We start from the raw sequence: 14,430 nt of genomic DNA on the forward strand, positions 1-14,430 counted from the left end.
TCGGGACTGTGGTTCCTGTGAGTTCCCTCGGATCAAGACAGAACTGGTCTTTTTTCTGTTGAGACGTTGGGGCCCCCATCCCCTTTCTGTCCTATGTGGACGTTTGCTGCGGGGTGCGACCCCCCCCCCCTTTTTGCCAATTTTTTTCACTTGAGTTTTCTACTGTATTTTTATATGCTCAGTACTGCACTTTTCTGGCTGCCTGCCTCACCTGTTGTGAGCTCTTAGCCATCATTTGGTTTGAATTCTTTTTGCCGCTGCCAATTGTTTTGAACCTTGTCTTGCACGTGGAGCTCCTCACTATGTTTGTCGTCACCAACTGTATGTTGTTTCTAACGTTTGCTGGGCCTATGTGGTCCTGTGCTCGGGTTGTTTGGGGGACTGTGACACCTGCTCTCTCCTTTTTCCTATCCCTTCCTCCATGTATTTACTGTGCCGCCCTCCACTGCCTTGTGTTTGCTCCCTCCTTTACTTTACTTGTCTATCAGTGTTATGGCTAATTGCTGTACTTTAGTCTCTTGGAATGTTCGCGGACTGGGTGATAGTGTTAAACGGGTGGCGATGTTCTCTACTTTGAAAAGGTATACCCCTGCTGTAATTTGTTTGCAAGAGACCCACCTACAGCCTTCGACTCTCCCTTTGTTGCGACGTCGCGGCTACGGCACCCAGTTTCACTCCACCCACTCCGCGTATTCTAGGGGGGTTAGTATATTGATATCTGATCATGCTCCCTTCCAGTTATTGACCTCTAAAATTGATGATCAGGGTAGATATATTTTTCTTTCATTTAAACTGTATTATTTTCATTGTGTGCTAGCCAACATCTATGTGCCCCCCCCCCCTTTCTCCCCAGAGGTACTTCATGCCCTGGCCCACTTTATGAGTCCCTACTCGAGTGTGCCTGTGGTAGTGTTGGGAGACTTTAACAATGTGCTGGATAGGGGTCTTGACAGGTACAGCCCGGGCACGGGCCCGCCTAGTGCCTCGGGCCCTACCCCCTTTTCCCGCCTTTTGTCGGAATTGGGACTACAGGATATGTGGAGGAGTAAGAACCCTGATGTGCGTTGTTACTCCTATTACTCAACCTCCTATAAGGGTCTTTCTCGTATTGACTTTTGTTTGGGGAATTCTCTGGCCTGCTCTATGATTCATGCTGTTCGATATGCTCCTAGGAATATCTCTGACCATTCACCCCTTGTAGTACAATTAGGAGGACTACCCCCCGCGGGTTCTCGGCTGTGGAAGGTTAGCCCTTTTTGGCTTGCTCTTCTTCCGGTTTCTCCGGTCTTACGCGAATTCCTTTTGCAAAATGTGGACTCGGCAACGCCTTTGGTGGTGTGGGACACGTTGAAAGCACATTTGAGGGGGATTCTCATTACCCGAATTTCAGCCATTAAGTCTAAGACTAAGGACTGGGAGAATCATATCCTAGCTAGGGCCGGGGAGGCGGAACTGGCGTTTGTGACTGACCCCACTCCTGCTCATGAACGGCGTTGGCTGGAGGCCCAGGCCCTTTATCAGCAGGTCTCTATTAATGCTGCAGAGAATAAACGGTTTTTCATCCAACAACGTTACTTTAATGAGGGAGAAAATACTGGACATTTACTTGCTGTAATTGCCAGGGCTCAACAGGTTATTTTTCCATATTGCTGCTATCCAGGCGCCTGATGGTGAGCTGGTTCAGGACCCGACCCGGGTTGCTTCGGTGTTCACCGATTATTTTAGGGCCCTGTACTCCTCTAGGGTCTGCCCCTCTGAGGCGGCCCTGGGGGACTTCCTGGCCGGCTGTAAGATACCTAGGGTTTCGCTGTCTCAGCGGTGGGCACTGGGTGGACCCCTGACTGTCAAGGAACTGTCTTTGGCGGCCTCTCAAATGGCGAATAATAAGTCTCCTGGAGCTGACGGTTTCCCTGCTGAGATTTAAGTCCTATGGGGATACCCTCCTTCCTGCCTTGCTGACTACCCTGAATGAGGCTCATAGGGTGGGTACATTACCGGATTCCATGCGTGAGGCGATAGTAGTGGTTATCCCTAAGCCTGGTAAGGACCCGGTACACCCGGATTCTTATAGGCCCATATCCTTACTTAATACGGACGTCAAGCTGTTGACTAGGGTCCTGGCTAATAGATTGTCGACCGTCGTCTCTGAGTTGGTACATGTTGACCAGTCGGGATTTATTCCTGCCAGGTCGACATCCTTAAACCTCCGTAGACTGTTTTTAAACCTTCAGCTCCCTGTTGATAATCCGGGTAGCAGAGCCATCTTCTCCCTCAACGCTGCCAAGGCTTTTGACAGCGTCGAGTGGCAATATCTTTGGGTGGTGCTGGATCGCTTTGGCCTGGGCTCTGAGTTTATTTCCTGGGTTAAGTTACTTTATGCTGGACCTACGGCTCGCATCAGAATTAATGGTACCCTCTCTGACTCCTTCTCTTTGCACCGGGGGACTAGACAGGGATGCCCTCTCTCCCCATTGCTGTTCGCACTGGCGATTGAACCTCTGGCGATTATGATTAGAGACTCCCCCTCTATAGTAGGGTTTCGCCGTGGAGACAGGGAAGATAAAATCTCCCTTTACGCGGATGATGCCCTCCTGTATCTGGGGGATCTTGGGAATTCCCTGCAGGAGGTCATGTCCCTCATTACGAGATTTGGCGCATTTTCTGGCTTTGCCATAAACTGGGACAAATCGGTTTTACTCCCTTTTGGACCCCCTTCCGTCTACTATGCCACTTGCTGCCTCTCAACTACAGGTGGTCTCCATCTTCCGCTATCTGGGTGTAGTGGTCTCAGCTGACCCGAGAGATTATGTCTCCCTCAACCTTAGACCCCTCCTCCTCCGTTTTCGTACTAAATGTGCTAGCTGGTGTAAACTTCCCCTTACAGTTACGGGTAGGGTCAATTTGATCAAAATGATCTGGGCTCCTCAGCTGCTCTACATCCTTCATAACTCCTCGATGTGGATACCTCGATACTGGTTTGATAGAATAGACTCCCAATTTAGGGCCCTTTATATGGCGGGGTGGGGTGGCCCGATTGAAACTTACTACTCTGCAATATCCCAAAGATAGGGGTGGAATCCTCCCCCACGCCCAGATGTACTTTTTTGCATCACAGTTGCAGCATTTCACGGGTTGGGATCTTCCTTCTTGCTTAGATCCCTCCCGGGCCTTGCTTACACTGTCTGCATCTGACTACACTTCCTTCTCCTTAATGGAACTGGGGTTCCCTGAATTGCCCCCCTACTGTCCTACCTCCCACCTTCTGACTAAACTGTGGAAAGCGGTAAAGCAGAATCTGGGCCTCTCTGGCTTTTTTGCCCGTACCCCTCTGTGGAACAACCGTTCCTATGGGGAGGTCGCTAGGTTGGGTTCTTTCCCTGGGTGGATCCGGGCTGGGGTGAAATATTTTTCTCAGGTATGTGACCCTGCTATTAAGCCCTGGTCTCGATTTCAGGCTGATTTCCCACAGCTGGGTAATTGCCGCTATCATTATATGCGCTTGTCGCATGCGCTACAGAGTCAGAACCGCCACACCCCTCTGCGATTGATTGATTCTCCATTCCTGGAATCTATTTTTAGAGACGGTGAGAAACGGGGTATAATCTCTAGAATATACGTTACATTGTTGTCTTCCCTGCAGGACCCCTCCCTACTTCCCTGTAGGGCGAAGTGGGAGGGGGATCTGGGCCCCATTGATGGGGATCGTTGGGAGCAGATACTTGAAGCCGGCCCATTGGTCTCTGTCTCCGCTAGCCATAAACTATCCCATTTATTTGTACTGCACCGCACTTATAGGACCCCGGCACAACTCTATGCATGGGGTAGGAGGTCCTCACCTCTCTGTCCCAAATGTAATTTACATACAGGTGACTTTATTCACATGCTTTGGAGATGCCCCAAACTGGTACGATACTGGCAATTCGTAGTATCCACTATTAATCGTGTATACCAAGTTCAACTTCAGTTGGATCCGCTGGTGTGCTTGTTGGGTGGCCTGGATGAGACGCTATACCTCCCACACGTTCTTGTTGCCCTCCTTCGACTTCTCTACTTAGCTAAAAAACTGATTGCTAGAGTGTGGATATCTTCCAGGCCTCCTGCGGGTGCCCAATGGATCCAATCTGTCAACTCTATTCTGATACGTGAAAAACACACCTATTATCATAGAAAAGCTCCTCTTAAGTTTGAGAAAATCTGGGGCCCCTGGCTGTCTTCTCCGGAGGTGGCTCCGCCTCAACTTGTTCTTAATCGCTTGCTTATGTAGATATTGGTATGCTTTTGGCAGCTGGTATGTTCATGACAACACGTGTTTTAGTTGTTTTTCCTGTTTTTTTTATTTTTTCCCCCTCCCCTCCCCCCTTAATTTTTTTTTCCTTCCTTATGTTCTGTTTTCTTTTAAGGATGCGCATGGAGCAACAATGAGGTTCCTGTGCTTTCACTAAAGCGCAATTTGCACTGATTAACATTGTATTTTTGTATCCTCTGTGATTATGTATGCTGTCTGTGTATTTCTTGTACAATGTTTTATTGTCCTGTGCCATTCCTAAATAAAGTTCTTTTTCTGATTTAAAAAAAAAAAAAAAAAAAAGGTTTATTAAGTTCCAAAGACAACACATATTATACTCACAAACGAGTGATGATGAAACACATATAACCACAATGGAACCGGCCATCTCCAAATTGTCCAGGGAACCCCTGTACTGGATGACGTGATGGTGTCAGCAACTGTATGGCTGGGCTGACACATTTTTAGGGAGGACCCTCTTCCTCAGAGCCAAAACGTGCTACTGAATCACTCGTTTGTGAGTATAATATGTGTTGTCTTTGGATATTAATAAACCTTTTTTTAGTGGTAATGCACAAGGTTGGTGCGCCCTTCTTTTGTTGTTGTCTTTTAGTGTACTTTGGATACCCTTGGTCCAGAAGGGGCAGCAAGACCTTGAGCGGTGCATACCAAGACTGTATATAAAAGTATTTATCCTTCATTACACACCACCCGAGCGCAGGAGAATTTTTTGTTTTGTTTTTTCTTCAGCAGGGACAGGAAAACTGGTCAGAGATGATGGGAAGATGGATGGAGCCAAATACAGGGCAATCTTGGAAGAAAACCTGTTAGTCTGCAAAAGACTTGAGACTGGGGCGGAGGTTCACCTTCCAGTAGGACAATGACCCTAAACATACAGCCAGAGCTACAATAGAATGGTTTAGATCAAAGCATTTCATGTGTTAGAATGGCCCAGTCAAGCTCCAGCCCTAAATCCAATTGAGAATCTGTGGCAAGACTTGAAAATTGCTGTTCACGGACGTTTCATCCAGTCCGACAGAGCTTGAGCTAATTTGGAAAGAAGAATGGGCAAAGATTTCACTCTCTAGTTCAAAGCTGGTGAAGACATCCCCAAAAAAACTTGCAGCTGTAATTGTGAAAGGTTGTTCTACTCGGTGGGGCTGAATACAAATGCACGTCACACTTTTAAAAACCATTTATCAATTTCCTTCCACTTCACAATTATGTGCCACTTTGTGTTGGTCTATCACATAAAATACCAAATAAAAACATTTACATTTTTGGTTGTAACATGACAAAATGTGGAAAATGTCAAGGGGTATGAATATACCCATTGAAAGGTACTGAATAAGCAGGCTGAATGTACCCAAGTTAATCGATCGATCAGCTTCGGTACAACCAGCCTGTCGGATTTTACATGCAATTATTGCTGGCGGCTATTATGGCTGCTAACGGTAATCACTGTGTTCTCCCGGCGGGGACAGATCCCCCTGCCCCCCACAGGGAGAACACAATGGCTCCGCGGGAGGATTTTTCCCATCAACACTGACTGTGCTAATGGGGAATCAAGCAATTTTCTTTTCTGTGGTTGCAGAAAAGAAAATTACTCCATCTATGGCCGGATTTAGTATTAGGATCAGGGTTACAGGGAAGAGTTAAATTTAGAGTTCATGTTCTATTCAGGGTTAATGGGGGAGTTCCTATGAGAGTTTCTGTTAGGGTCATGGTACTGTGAAAGTTAATGTGAAAGCCAGGGTTATATGGAAGTTAATGTAAGCGTCATTTAAGATTACAGAGAAGCTTAACCTGAGGTTCAGTGTGGTTATATGGAGGTTTAAAGCTGACATTTAGCTAAATAAAATAATTAATATTCAAAGCAAACCCACTAATCCATCCATGTCTCCATACTTTATTTTGCTGAGAAATAATTTATAAACACCCCTCTAGCATTTCTGGCCATGCCCATCTTGAGTAAGGTCAGATGTAGCATTTACTTCCCGGAATCCATTTTCCCTTAGCTCAGACATGCAAGCAGGAGGGTGTGATTAGCTGAGAATACCTCCCCTCCCCTCCCCTCCCCTCCCCTCCCCTCCTGAAGACTCCTAGGATAGGATGTACGACATCATTTGCCTAGGCCCAGGCATGGAAACCAGAAAGTAACTGAAGAAATGTGAAAAAAAAAATAGTTTCAAAATATCATATACTTTCTTATCTATTTACTGAAGTTGAGTGGGAAAGTGAAGTTCTGCCATATTGTGAGAGTGTTAGAGACAGGGTGGTTTATGAGGGTTAGGGTTAGGCTCAGGATTACAGTGAGAGGTAATATAAGGATTAGTGTTTGGGTCAGGATTACAGGGTAGGTTAGCAGAAGCAGGGGCCTCAGGGTACAACATTGCTTTGTTCTGGGATCTGTGAACTGAAAAATATCAGTTCCCTGTGCTGCAAGCTCTTGTATCCTGACTGTCAATGGTCTAAGTTATAATTATTGCAATGTACTTTAATTCACAGGTTTCAGAGCTGTTCCGGAGAGGTCAGGCCATAGAGTGCATCAATCAAGATTCAATGGATGAGAAACTAGATAAGTAAGAGCGAGAGTAAGGCTTCTTTCACACGGCCGCTCCGCTGCTTTAGTCCGCTGCGGGACTTTTTTTTTTTTTTCTCCACGGAGCGGATGACATTTGTGTCATCCGCTCCGTGTGCCCGCATATCATCCCATCCGTTTGCGGATGATATGCGGACATAATGTAAGTATATGGCATTGCGGATGTCAGCGGATGACACCGCTGACATCCGATTTTCCTTCCTTTCCGTTTTTTACACGGATGAAAAAATAGGGTTCTGTTCCATTCCAAAAAACGGAACAGAACTGAAAGGAGGAAAATCGGATGTCAGCGGATGGTATTCCGCTGACATCCGCAGTGCCATTCACTTACATTATGTCCGCAAATCATCCGCAAAAAAATAGGATGATTTGCGGACACACGGAGTGGCCGTGTGAAAGGACCCTACATGTGTATATGTGTAACTTTTTGTTACCTAGTAAATAACCCTTTATAGCCTACTTTATGTGTGGGCATTTTATGACCCTCCAGTGGCCAGAATACCAAATATAGCAAAATTCCCCACTGACTGGCCATTGTGGGAGTTTTTCATTGTTCAGTGCCTTTAAAGCACATTTTGTAGCGCACATTTCCTTTTTCCATTTTTCTTTCCTAATAAGTATCCTTCTTTACAATATCTCTCTCCTTGTGATTATGCACAGCTTACATCATTTCCTATTTCTCCACTAAGGTGTCAGAAACTGGTGGATGGTTTCCTTAATCAGGACCTCGATGATCCTCAATTCGACCTACAAAAATATTTGTCTGAGGAGGTTCTACCCTTCTCTTCTGGACTATAAGTGAAAAGGTTATTGAGGTTAATTTATTGAAGAATTACATTTTTCATTTAGTCTTTAGTTTTTATGACTAATTTTCATCCATGGGAGAGGTTCCTATGAGCACGAACAAGCGAACAAGCAAAGGCGGAATTTGGGCATATCTAAACCAAAAAACAAGAATGTAATATATTGCAGCCTACTTATCCCATTCATCCTACTCAAATGTAGTGGCTGCATTAGTTCCCTTTTTTCCACACTTTTTCCTTTATTCTCATCTTATGATCCATCCAGGTTGGACACCAAACATGTCTTCCTTCCTTATGCTTTGTTCACACATGCTTAACGCTGAATAAAAGCACCTATAGCGCATAGTTTGGCATGTGAAAGGTACACTAAAAACGCTCCTGACGTTTTTGGAGTGTTACTATAGACTTGGGTATAAGGAGATGAGAGGCTTCAACTCCTTCCAAACTCATCATATAGCTTCATTTTTGAAGTGTAGCAATGTGACATGACTCAAAGGCTTTGTGTTTAGATAATGTGAGCAGCTCTGAGCGCTGTCCATATTATCAATTGCTGACTGTTTTACTAGGTGTTGGAGGAGCGTTAAAAACACACCTCAAAAGCCTGATTTTAATGCCAGTGTGAACAAGGCCTTAGGCTCTCTTCAGACATGCAGCAGACCTTTCCGCCCTCTGAAAAAGTAATTTGCGTTAGAGGGATTTTCAGAAGCTTTTGACAGGTGGTCAGAAGTCATTATATTGCCTTGTCGCCACTTGTTTTAGCCCCTTAAATGCTGCACTACTGCACAGCAACTGTGTAAATTGCACACTCTGCAGGGCGGGTTGCATTGACGGCAGTACTACCTGCTGAATGCAAAAGAGGTATAATTTTATTTGCGGTCGTGGCATGTATACAACTCTTTCAGGCTGCTTTTTTATGGCCTCCTGACTGCACGTGTAAAAAAGTATATCATCTTTTACATGGGGGCAGGGGAAATAGTAAATTTACAGAAGGAAAATAACATTGTTTCTACTTTTAATTCAACTCCTAGGAAGCGACAAGCACACTGAGTTTCTGGCAAGATCAATGGGTATTTTCTTTAAATGCTGAAAATGTTCCTAGCCGGAAAAAAGAAAATTAATTCAGCCATCACATTTAAAGACTAGCAAACTGCAATAAATTACATTTTTATTCATGGATTTAAAAATCCTTAAATTAGTTCTAACAATAAATGTAGAAAAATACATTCTTGCAGTCAGCTGACAGAAATAATAAGTATACATACACCCACAATAACCACAATGAAGATATGCCTATAACAGTGCAAAGCCAAAAAATTCAAATCAAAATATGTAATAACTAGTGATGGGCTCAGGCATGTTCAGGTTCGTAGTCCCAACCCACTGAAGCAATCCCACCAGCAAGCCGACACTGCACCTCGCCAATCATAGACAGTGAGGCATTTCCCGGTCTGTGCAGCTGCGGACCAGGAAATGCCTCACTCCCTATGACTGGCGGTGTGCAGTGTCGGCTTCCTGGTGGGATTGGACTACGATCCCAAACACACCTGAGCCCATCACTAGTAACACCTGTGAATAAATTAAAACTTTTGAGGCATGTATGAAAAATGCAAGTGCATATAAACCAATACACAATACTTTATAATGTGCAATATCATATAAGCTAAATATTAAAGTCCATCAAAAACATGTTTGTTCAAATAAAAGTCTATATGAAATAAACAGTGACAAAGTGCTCAGTGTCTATGGAAAAATCCACTTCAAATCCTCCAGTGGTCAAAGTGCTCTGTATATTGAAAGGGAGACCTCTTACTAGATGAAGTAGATCTTGAATAACAGAGATCAAACAAGCACAAACTCCATCTCCCCAGTGCGCTATTTCAATGGTAAGGGACTTCCAATATAGCACTATCAATGGTAGATTGTAAAAAAAAACACCCCTTGGATGCAAACAGCCGCTCTCCAAACAGACATATGTAGGGTATTGAGGCAATAAGTAACAGGCAGTGTATAAAAGAAGTAATCTGGCTGCGGTGTCACCCAGCTCACTGGCACTTAATGATGTCCCATGCAGAGTCTATCTGCTGCATTTTCCTAAAAATGGCATCCTCTGGGATTGGAGAGCAACTTCGATTTTACATAGGCAATGAGCATTGTGTCACAGTTTATTTCATTTGGACTTTTATTTGAACAGACATGTTTTTTTGATGGACTTTATATGATATTGCTGATTATAAAGTATCATGTATTGGTTTATTTGCACTTGCACTTTCATACATGCCTCATAAGTTTTAATTTATTCACAGGTGTTGTTACATACTTTGATTTAAATTTGTTGGTTTTGCACTGTTATATGCTTATCTTCAGTGTGGGTGTATGTATAATTTGCCTTATACTTTGCCTTGCCTTACACTTATTTATGGATTAGGCATTTGCTTTTGAGATTTAAGGGAACAGCGCTCCAATTTTTTCACATTATAACAATAAATGTGTTGAGTTACTTTGTATATTGTGGACAGCAAAGCACAGCAAGACCAATGTATTCCCATAATGCAGTTCTGATGTTTAAACATTTTCTGTTAAAACAGTTATTGTTATTAGGGATTAATGCACCTTTGGAACATGTTATGTTATTTAGGGTGTAACCTGTAACACTTTTCATTAGCTGCAGTGCTCACCCTCTGATCCCCAAGTTACAGTGTGCAGGGGATCTGCCAGCGCAGCTGCATCATCATTTATTCACAAGAACCTGTGAATAAAAAGACCACAAGTCCTGTCTTCCACTGCGGCAGACATTTTGTAGTTTTCAGTAAGCTCTGAAACTGACATTGAGTCCAGTGGTACAGTTTCAGAGCTGTATGTAGAGTCTGTGGGAGCCTGACATTGCACCCACGATCCACTGATTGCAGGTGTAATGCTCTGTGGGCCCCTGTGAAAAAAATAATTTGCACCTTTCCTGCAAAAATATGTGCATTTATTATTTTTTTTTTTCAAAGGTGGACTTAGCCTTTACAGGCTAAGTTCACCTCTATTAAGAAAAAAAATGCACATTTCTCTGTCGCTCATTGACAGACGTAGTCCTCGTTGATTAATAACAACTCGGGTTATACTGCCCTCTACAGGAGTAGGACTAGACAGGAAAGAAAACGTTCTGGCCACACCCTATGGGCAGTCCCAGAGGGTATATCCTCTCACTTCCTGCTACAGCAAATCAGTTTTTTTCTGTCTAGTTAGGAGTAAGGACCTAGATGCCTTGCTGGGATCTTCGGTCCTGGCAGGATTTTTTTCTTAGAAAGATTTTTTAGACCGCTCTTTTCTCCAGTTTCCTGTGAGATCTTCAGGCAAGTAAGCTGGAACTGGGCGACGGGCTGGATGTTGAGATCCAGTGGTCACCCCAGTTCAGCCTACAAACGCGTGCAGGCCATAGCTCCGCGCTGGGTCGGCCGCGACATAGTCCCACTGGACAGAGACTGACCCTGCGAGTTAAACGTCTCGCCTGGACGCCAATGACCAACAGAGTCACGGCATCCATATTGGTCGACAGCCCCCCCACCCCGGTGGAGAGGGGTTCTGTCAGGAGTTGGCGCCCGCCTGGTTCCGGTATGGTGAGTAGTATGTTCCCCCTCTCCCCCTGTCGGGTTTGTGGTGGACGCGGGCCCCTCTCTGGGATGGTAGGATGGATTTCCCCTCTATCCTATAAGTCACAGATCCCCCAATTTGAGTGTGATTTTTGTGAAAAATAACTAGGAGGCTTGGTTTGGGAGCTGACGATCTAAAGTCATTGTAAGTCTGTAAGGATGACTGAAGTCAGTGGCAGCACTAAAAGGGGCGTTACTATTGAAGTAAAAGGTATCCTACCTGTCAGAGGTACACAGGCTGATGCCTATGCCTAAGTACTGCAGTCCAGATCGCCATTCCTCCAGCTTCCACGGGCTGCACAGCACTGTTTTGTGGCATCTCCAGACGACCCACGGACCGTAGACGGCCCGCCAGGGTCCTGTACCGTCGGCCAGGCTTATCACCATCCAGGGTGAAGTTTGTGGGGCCGATGTACTCCCGCAGGCCGCTAGGCCGAATACAGCATCCCGCAGGCCGCTGCTAGCCGCCGCTATCCTAACAGGCCGCCGCCATTGTCTTGCAGATCACACGAGGCCGCCATATTGGCGTAGCCTCGTGTCTCCAGCATGGGGGCGGCCATGTTTGAGGTGACCAAACACCTCGTGGAGCCAGGGGGAGGCGCCGGAAGGCGTGTTAAGGGGCGGAGCCGCCTCCTTTACCCAGGAAAAAGGGCCAAAGACTTCCTGTCTGTAACAGGACAACACTGAGCAGGCTGATAGAAAACTTCTGTGCATCAGGGATGAGCCTTGGGGTCTCTCTCTCTCTGTGGGGTCCAAAAAGGCAGGTAACACTGAGGGGCGCTGTTGCGCTGGGGGATTACAAAAAAAAAAAAAAAAAAGTTTTTTACTTTGTCATTTTTTTTTTTGTCGCTGGCAAATGTCTTGTATATTCATTGACCCTGCCGCATATGTATCCCCACCTGATCCCCTCAAGGTGGCCGCAGGACCCTCCAGTACCCCACTTGTTTTAATGCATTTTCGGCAGTTTTGGAGTCTTTGGTATCCCGGGTGGAGGTGGCCTGTCAGGGACGGGGGTCAAGAAGCGACCCCCGCCTACCCCTATTTTTTATCTGATACTTCAGATACGGATTCGGAGCTGGTCAATGCAGCTGCAGGTCCTTCTTATGGGGCTGTTGTCTCAGGTAATGTCTCCTCAGCAGTGAGGAGAACGTTTCTGCCTCCGCCATAGCACTAGAGTGGTGGATGCACTAGTTGTGTCCGTCCGGGAAACCTTTAGTCTTGAGGTTACACCGGCAGAGGTAGCGGAGACTGAGATTCCTTTTTGGTACTTGTTAGCCTACCAAAAAGGGCGAAGGATTTTCCTTTACCCAAATGGGGTAGTTTTGAAACGAACCCCTGCTATTTCCAAACGCATGGCTAGGCGCTATCCGTTTGAGGAATCCCTCTTTAAAGGATAGACGGTACCACCTGTAGTGGACTCACCAATTTCCAAATAAAGCCACCGTTATCCCGTTGGAGGACGCTGTGTCCTTTAGGGATCCGGTGGATCGAAAAAGTGGAAGCGGAATCCCGCGTCATTTTTTCCCTGATAGGGTCAACCCTTAGGCCAGTGGTTGCCATTTAGTTTGGTTGAGATTATAAAGGATCTCACTAGGGGCAAGAGCACGGTCTGGCCACAGACTGTTAGGATAAAAGGACCTCGTAACTAACGAGGACCTTCCTTTTCTGTTCGTAAAGAGCTTGTTCGTTCCGCGATGGCGGGCGATAAGGCGAAACCCTCCAAACCCCCTTCAGAGGGTTTTCAAAGGGCGCTGGTCGGCTAAACAAAAAGTCCGGCTCAGCCAAGCCTGAAGAATACAGCCTGATGCGCCCCTACCCATCTCTGGGATGGGGGGATGTCTTCACCGGTTTCCGGATCCATGGCTTGCCGGAACCCCGGACTAAGGGGTTCGCGAGGTCATACGGTCAGGATACAGGATCGAGTTTTCGATCACTTCCACCGGTGCGATTCTTCCCTTCTAACATTGAACGGTTTCAGGGGTTCTATTCAAACCTGTTCACAATGCCCAGGAAAGAGGGCAAGGTGTGTCCAATTTCTGGATTTGGGGAAAGATGGAGTCCATCCGAACAGTGGTGGCCTCCCTGCATCAGGGGGATTTCCTGGCATCCATAGACATTTAGGATGCCTATCTTTATATCCCCATCATTGCAGGACATCAGCGTTTTCTTCGCTTTCCCAAAGATCATCCCTGGTTCCCACCAGGAGACTGAACTATCTGGGCCTAATATTGGATACATCCTGGGCAAGAGAGTTTCTCCTTGCGGAGAAACTCCAGAAGGTTCAGTCAACGATTCGGATGTTGTTGTCCGTCAATTGGCTGGGACTGATGGTGGCCTTCTTAGAGGCAGTACCGTATACCCAGTCTCATACCCGAATTCTCCTGAAGGAGATTCTTTTCTAATGGAATCAGAATTCCGATTCCCTGGACAATCAGATCCGGTTGAGCGAGCGGACCAGGGAGTCTCCGATGCTCAACCAGGGGAAGTCTTTCCTTCCGATAGTATCCAGGTTACCAATAAGGGTATCGGAACTGAGAGCGATCAGATTTTGTCTGATTTACTGGACCGAGCAGCTCTAGAGCAGCCCGATTCGGATCCAATCGCACAATGCCACGGTCATGACTTATGTCAAGAAAGGGGCACTTAGAGTGTCCTGGTAGCCATCGAGGCGACTAGCATCTTTCGTTGGACGGAACGGTTTGTTCCGGATCTCCCCGCAGTGTTCACTCCGGGGGTGGGAAATCGGCAGGCAAATTATTTCAGCCGTCAGATTCTGGATCAAGGGGTATGGCCTCTTCATCCAGAGGTTTTTCACTAGCTGTCCCTTCATTGGGGCACCCCGGATGTCGATCTGTTGGCACCTTGGCTTAACAGGAAGGTGCGGAGGTTTGTAGCTCGCACCCGCGATCCTCTAGCGGACGCAGCAGAAACGCTGATCGCCCGTGGGGGCAGTATCAGCTACGGCATGCCTTCCATCCTCTCAAGTTACTGCGGGAACTTCTTCGCAGGATAGAGATGGAGGGAATTCCAGTTATTCTGGAAATTCCGGACTGACCTCGTCGAGCCTGGTACGCCGACTTGGTGAGGCTAGTCGCGGACGCTCCT

The 14,430-nt window shown here is 46.2% G+C and overlaps 2 protein-coding genes across 2 annotated transcripts in view; both read left to right on the forward strand.

Annotated features, from left to right (window-relative positions):
• MSH5 (mutS homolog 5) overlaps positions 1-7,715 on the forward strand; it is a 257,259-nt gene extending 249,544 nt beyond the window's left edge. Inside the window, exons 22-23 of the mRNA XM_082264441.1 lie at positions 6,794-6,867; positions 7,577-7,715. Coding sequence (XP_082120567.1) covers positions 6,794-6,867; positions 7,577-7,685 — 183 coding nt within the window. The 3' untranslated portion in view covers positions 7,686-7,715. The remainder of the gene's footprint in view (positions 1-6,793; positions 6,868-7,576) is intronic.
• SAPCD1 (suppressor APC domain containing 1) overlaps positions 1-14,430 on the forward strand; it is a 120,115-nt gene that overhangs the window by 13,393 nt on the left and 92,292 nt on the right. The gene's annotated exons all lie outside the window — the stretch shown is intronic.

This window comes from Pelophylax lessonae (genome assembly GCF_965119305.1).
Source record: "Pelophylax lessonae genome assembly, chromosome: 7".
NCBI classification, from domain to species: Eukaryota; Metazoa; Chordata; class Amphibia; order Anura; family Ranidae; genus Pelophylax; species Pelophylax lessonae.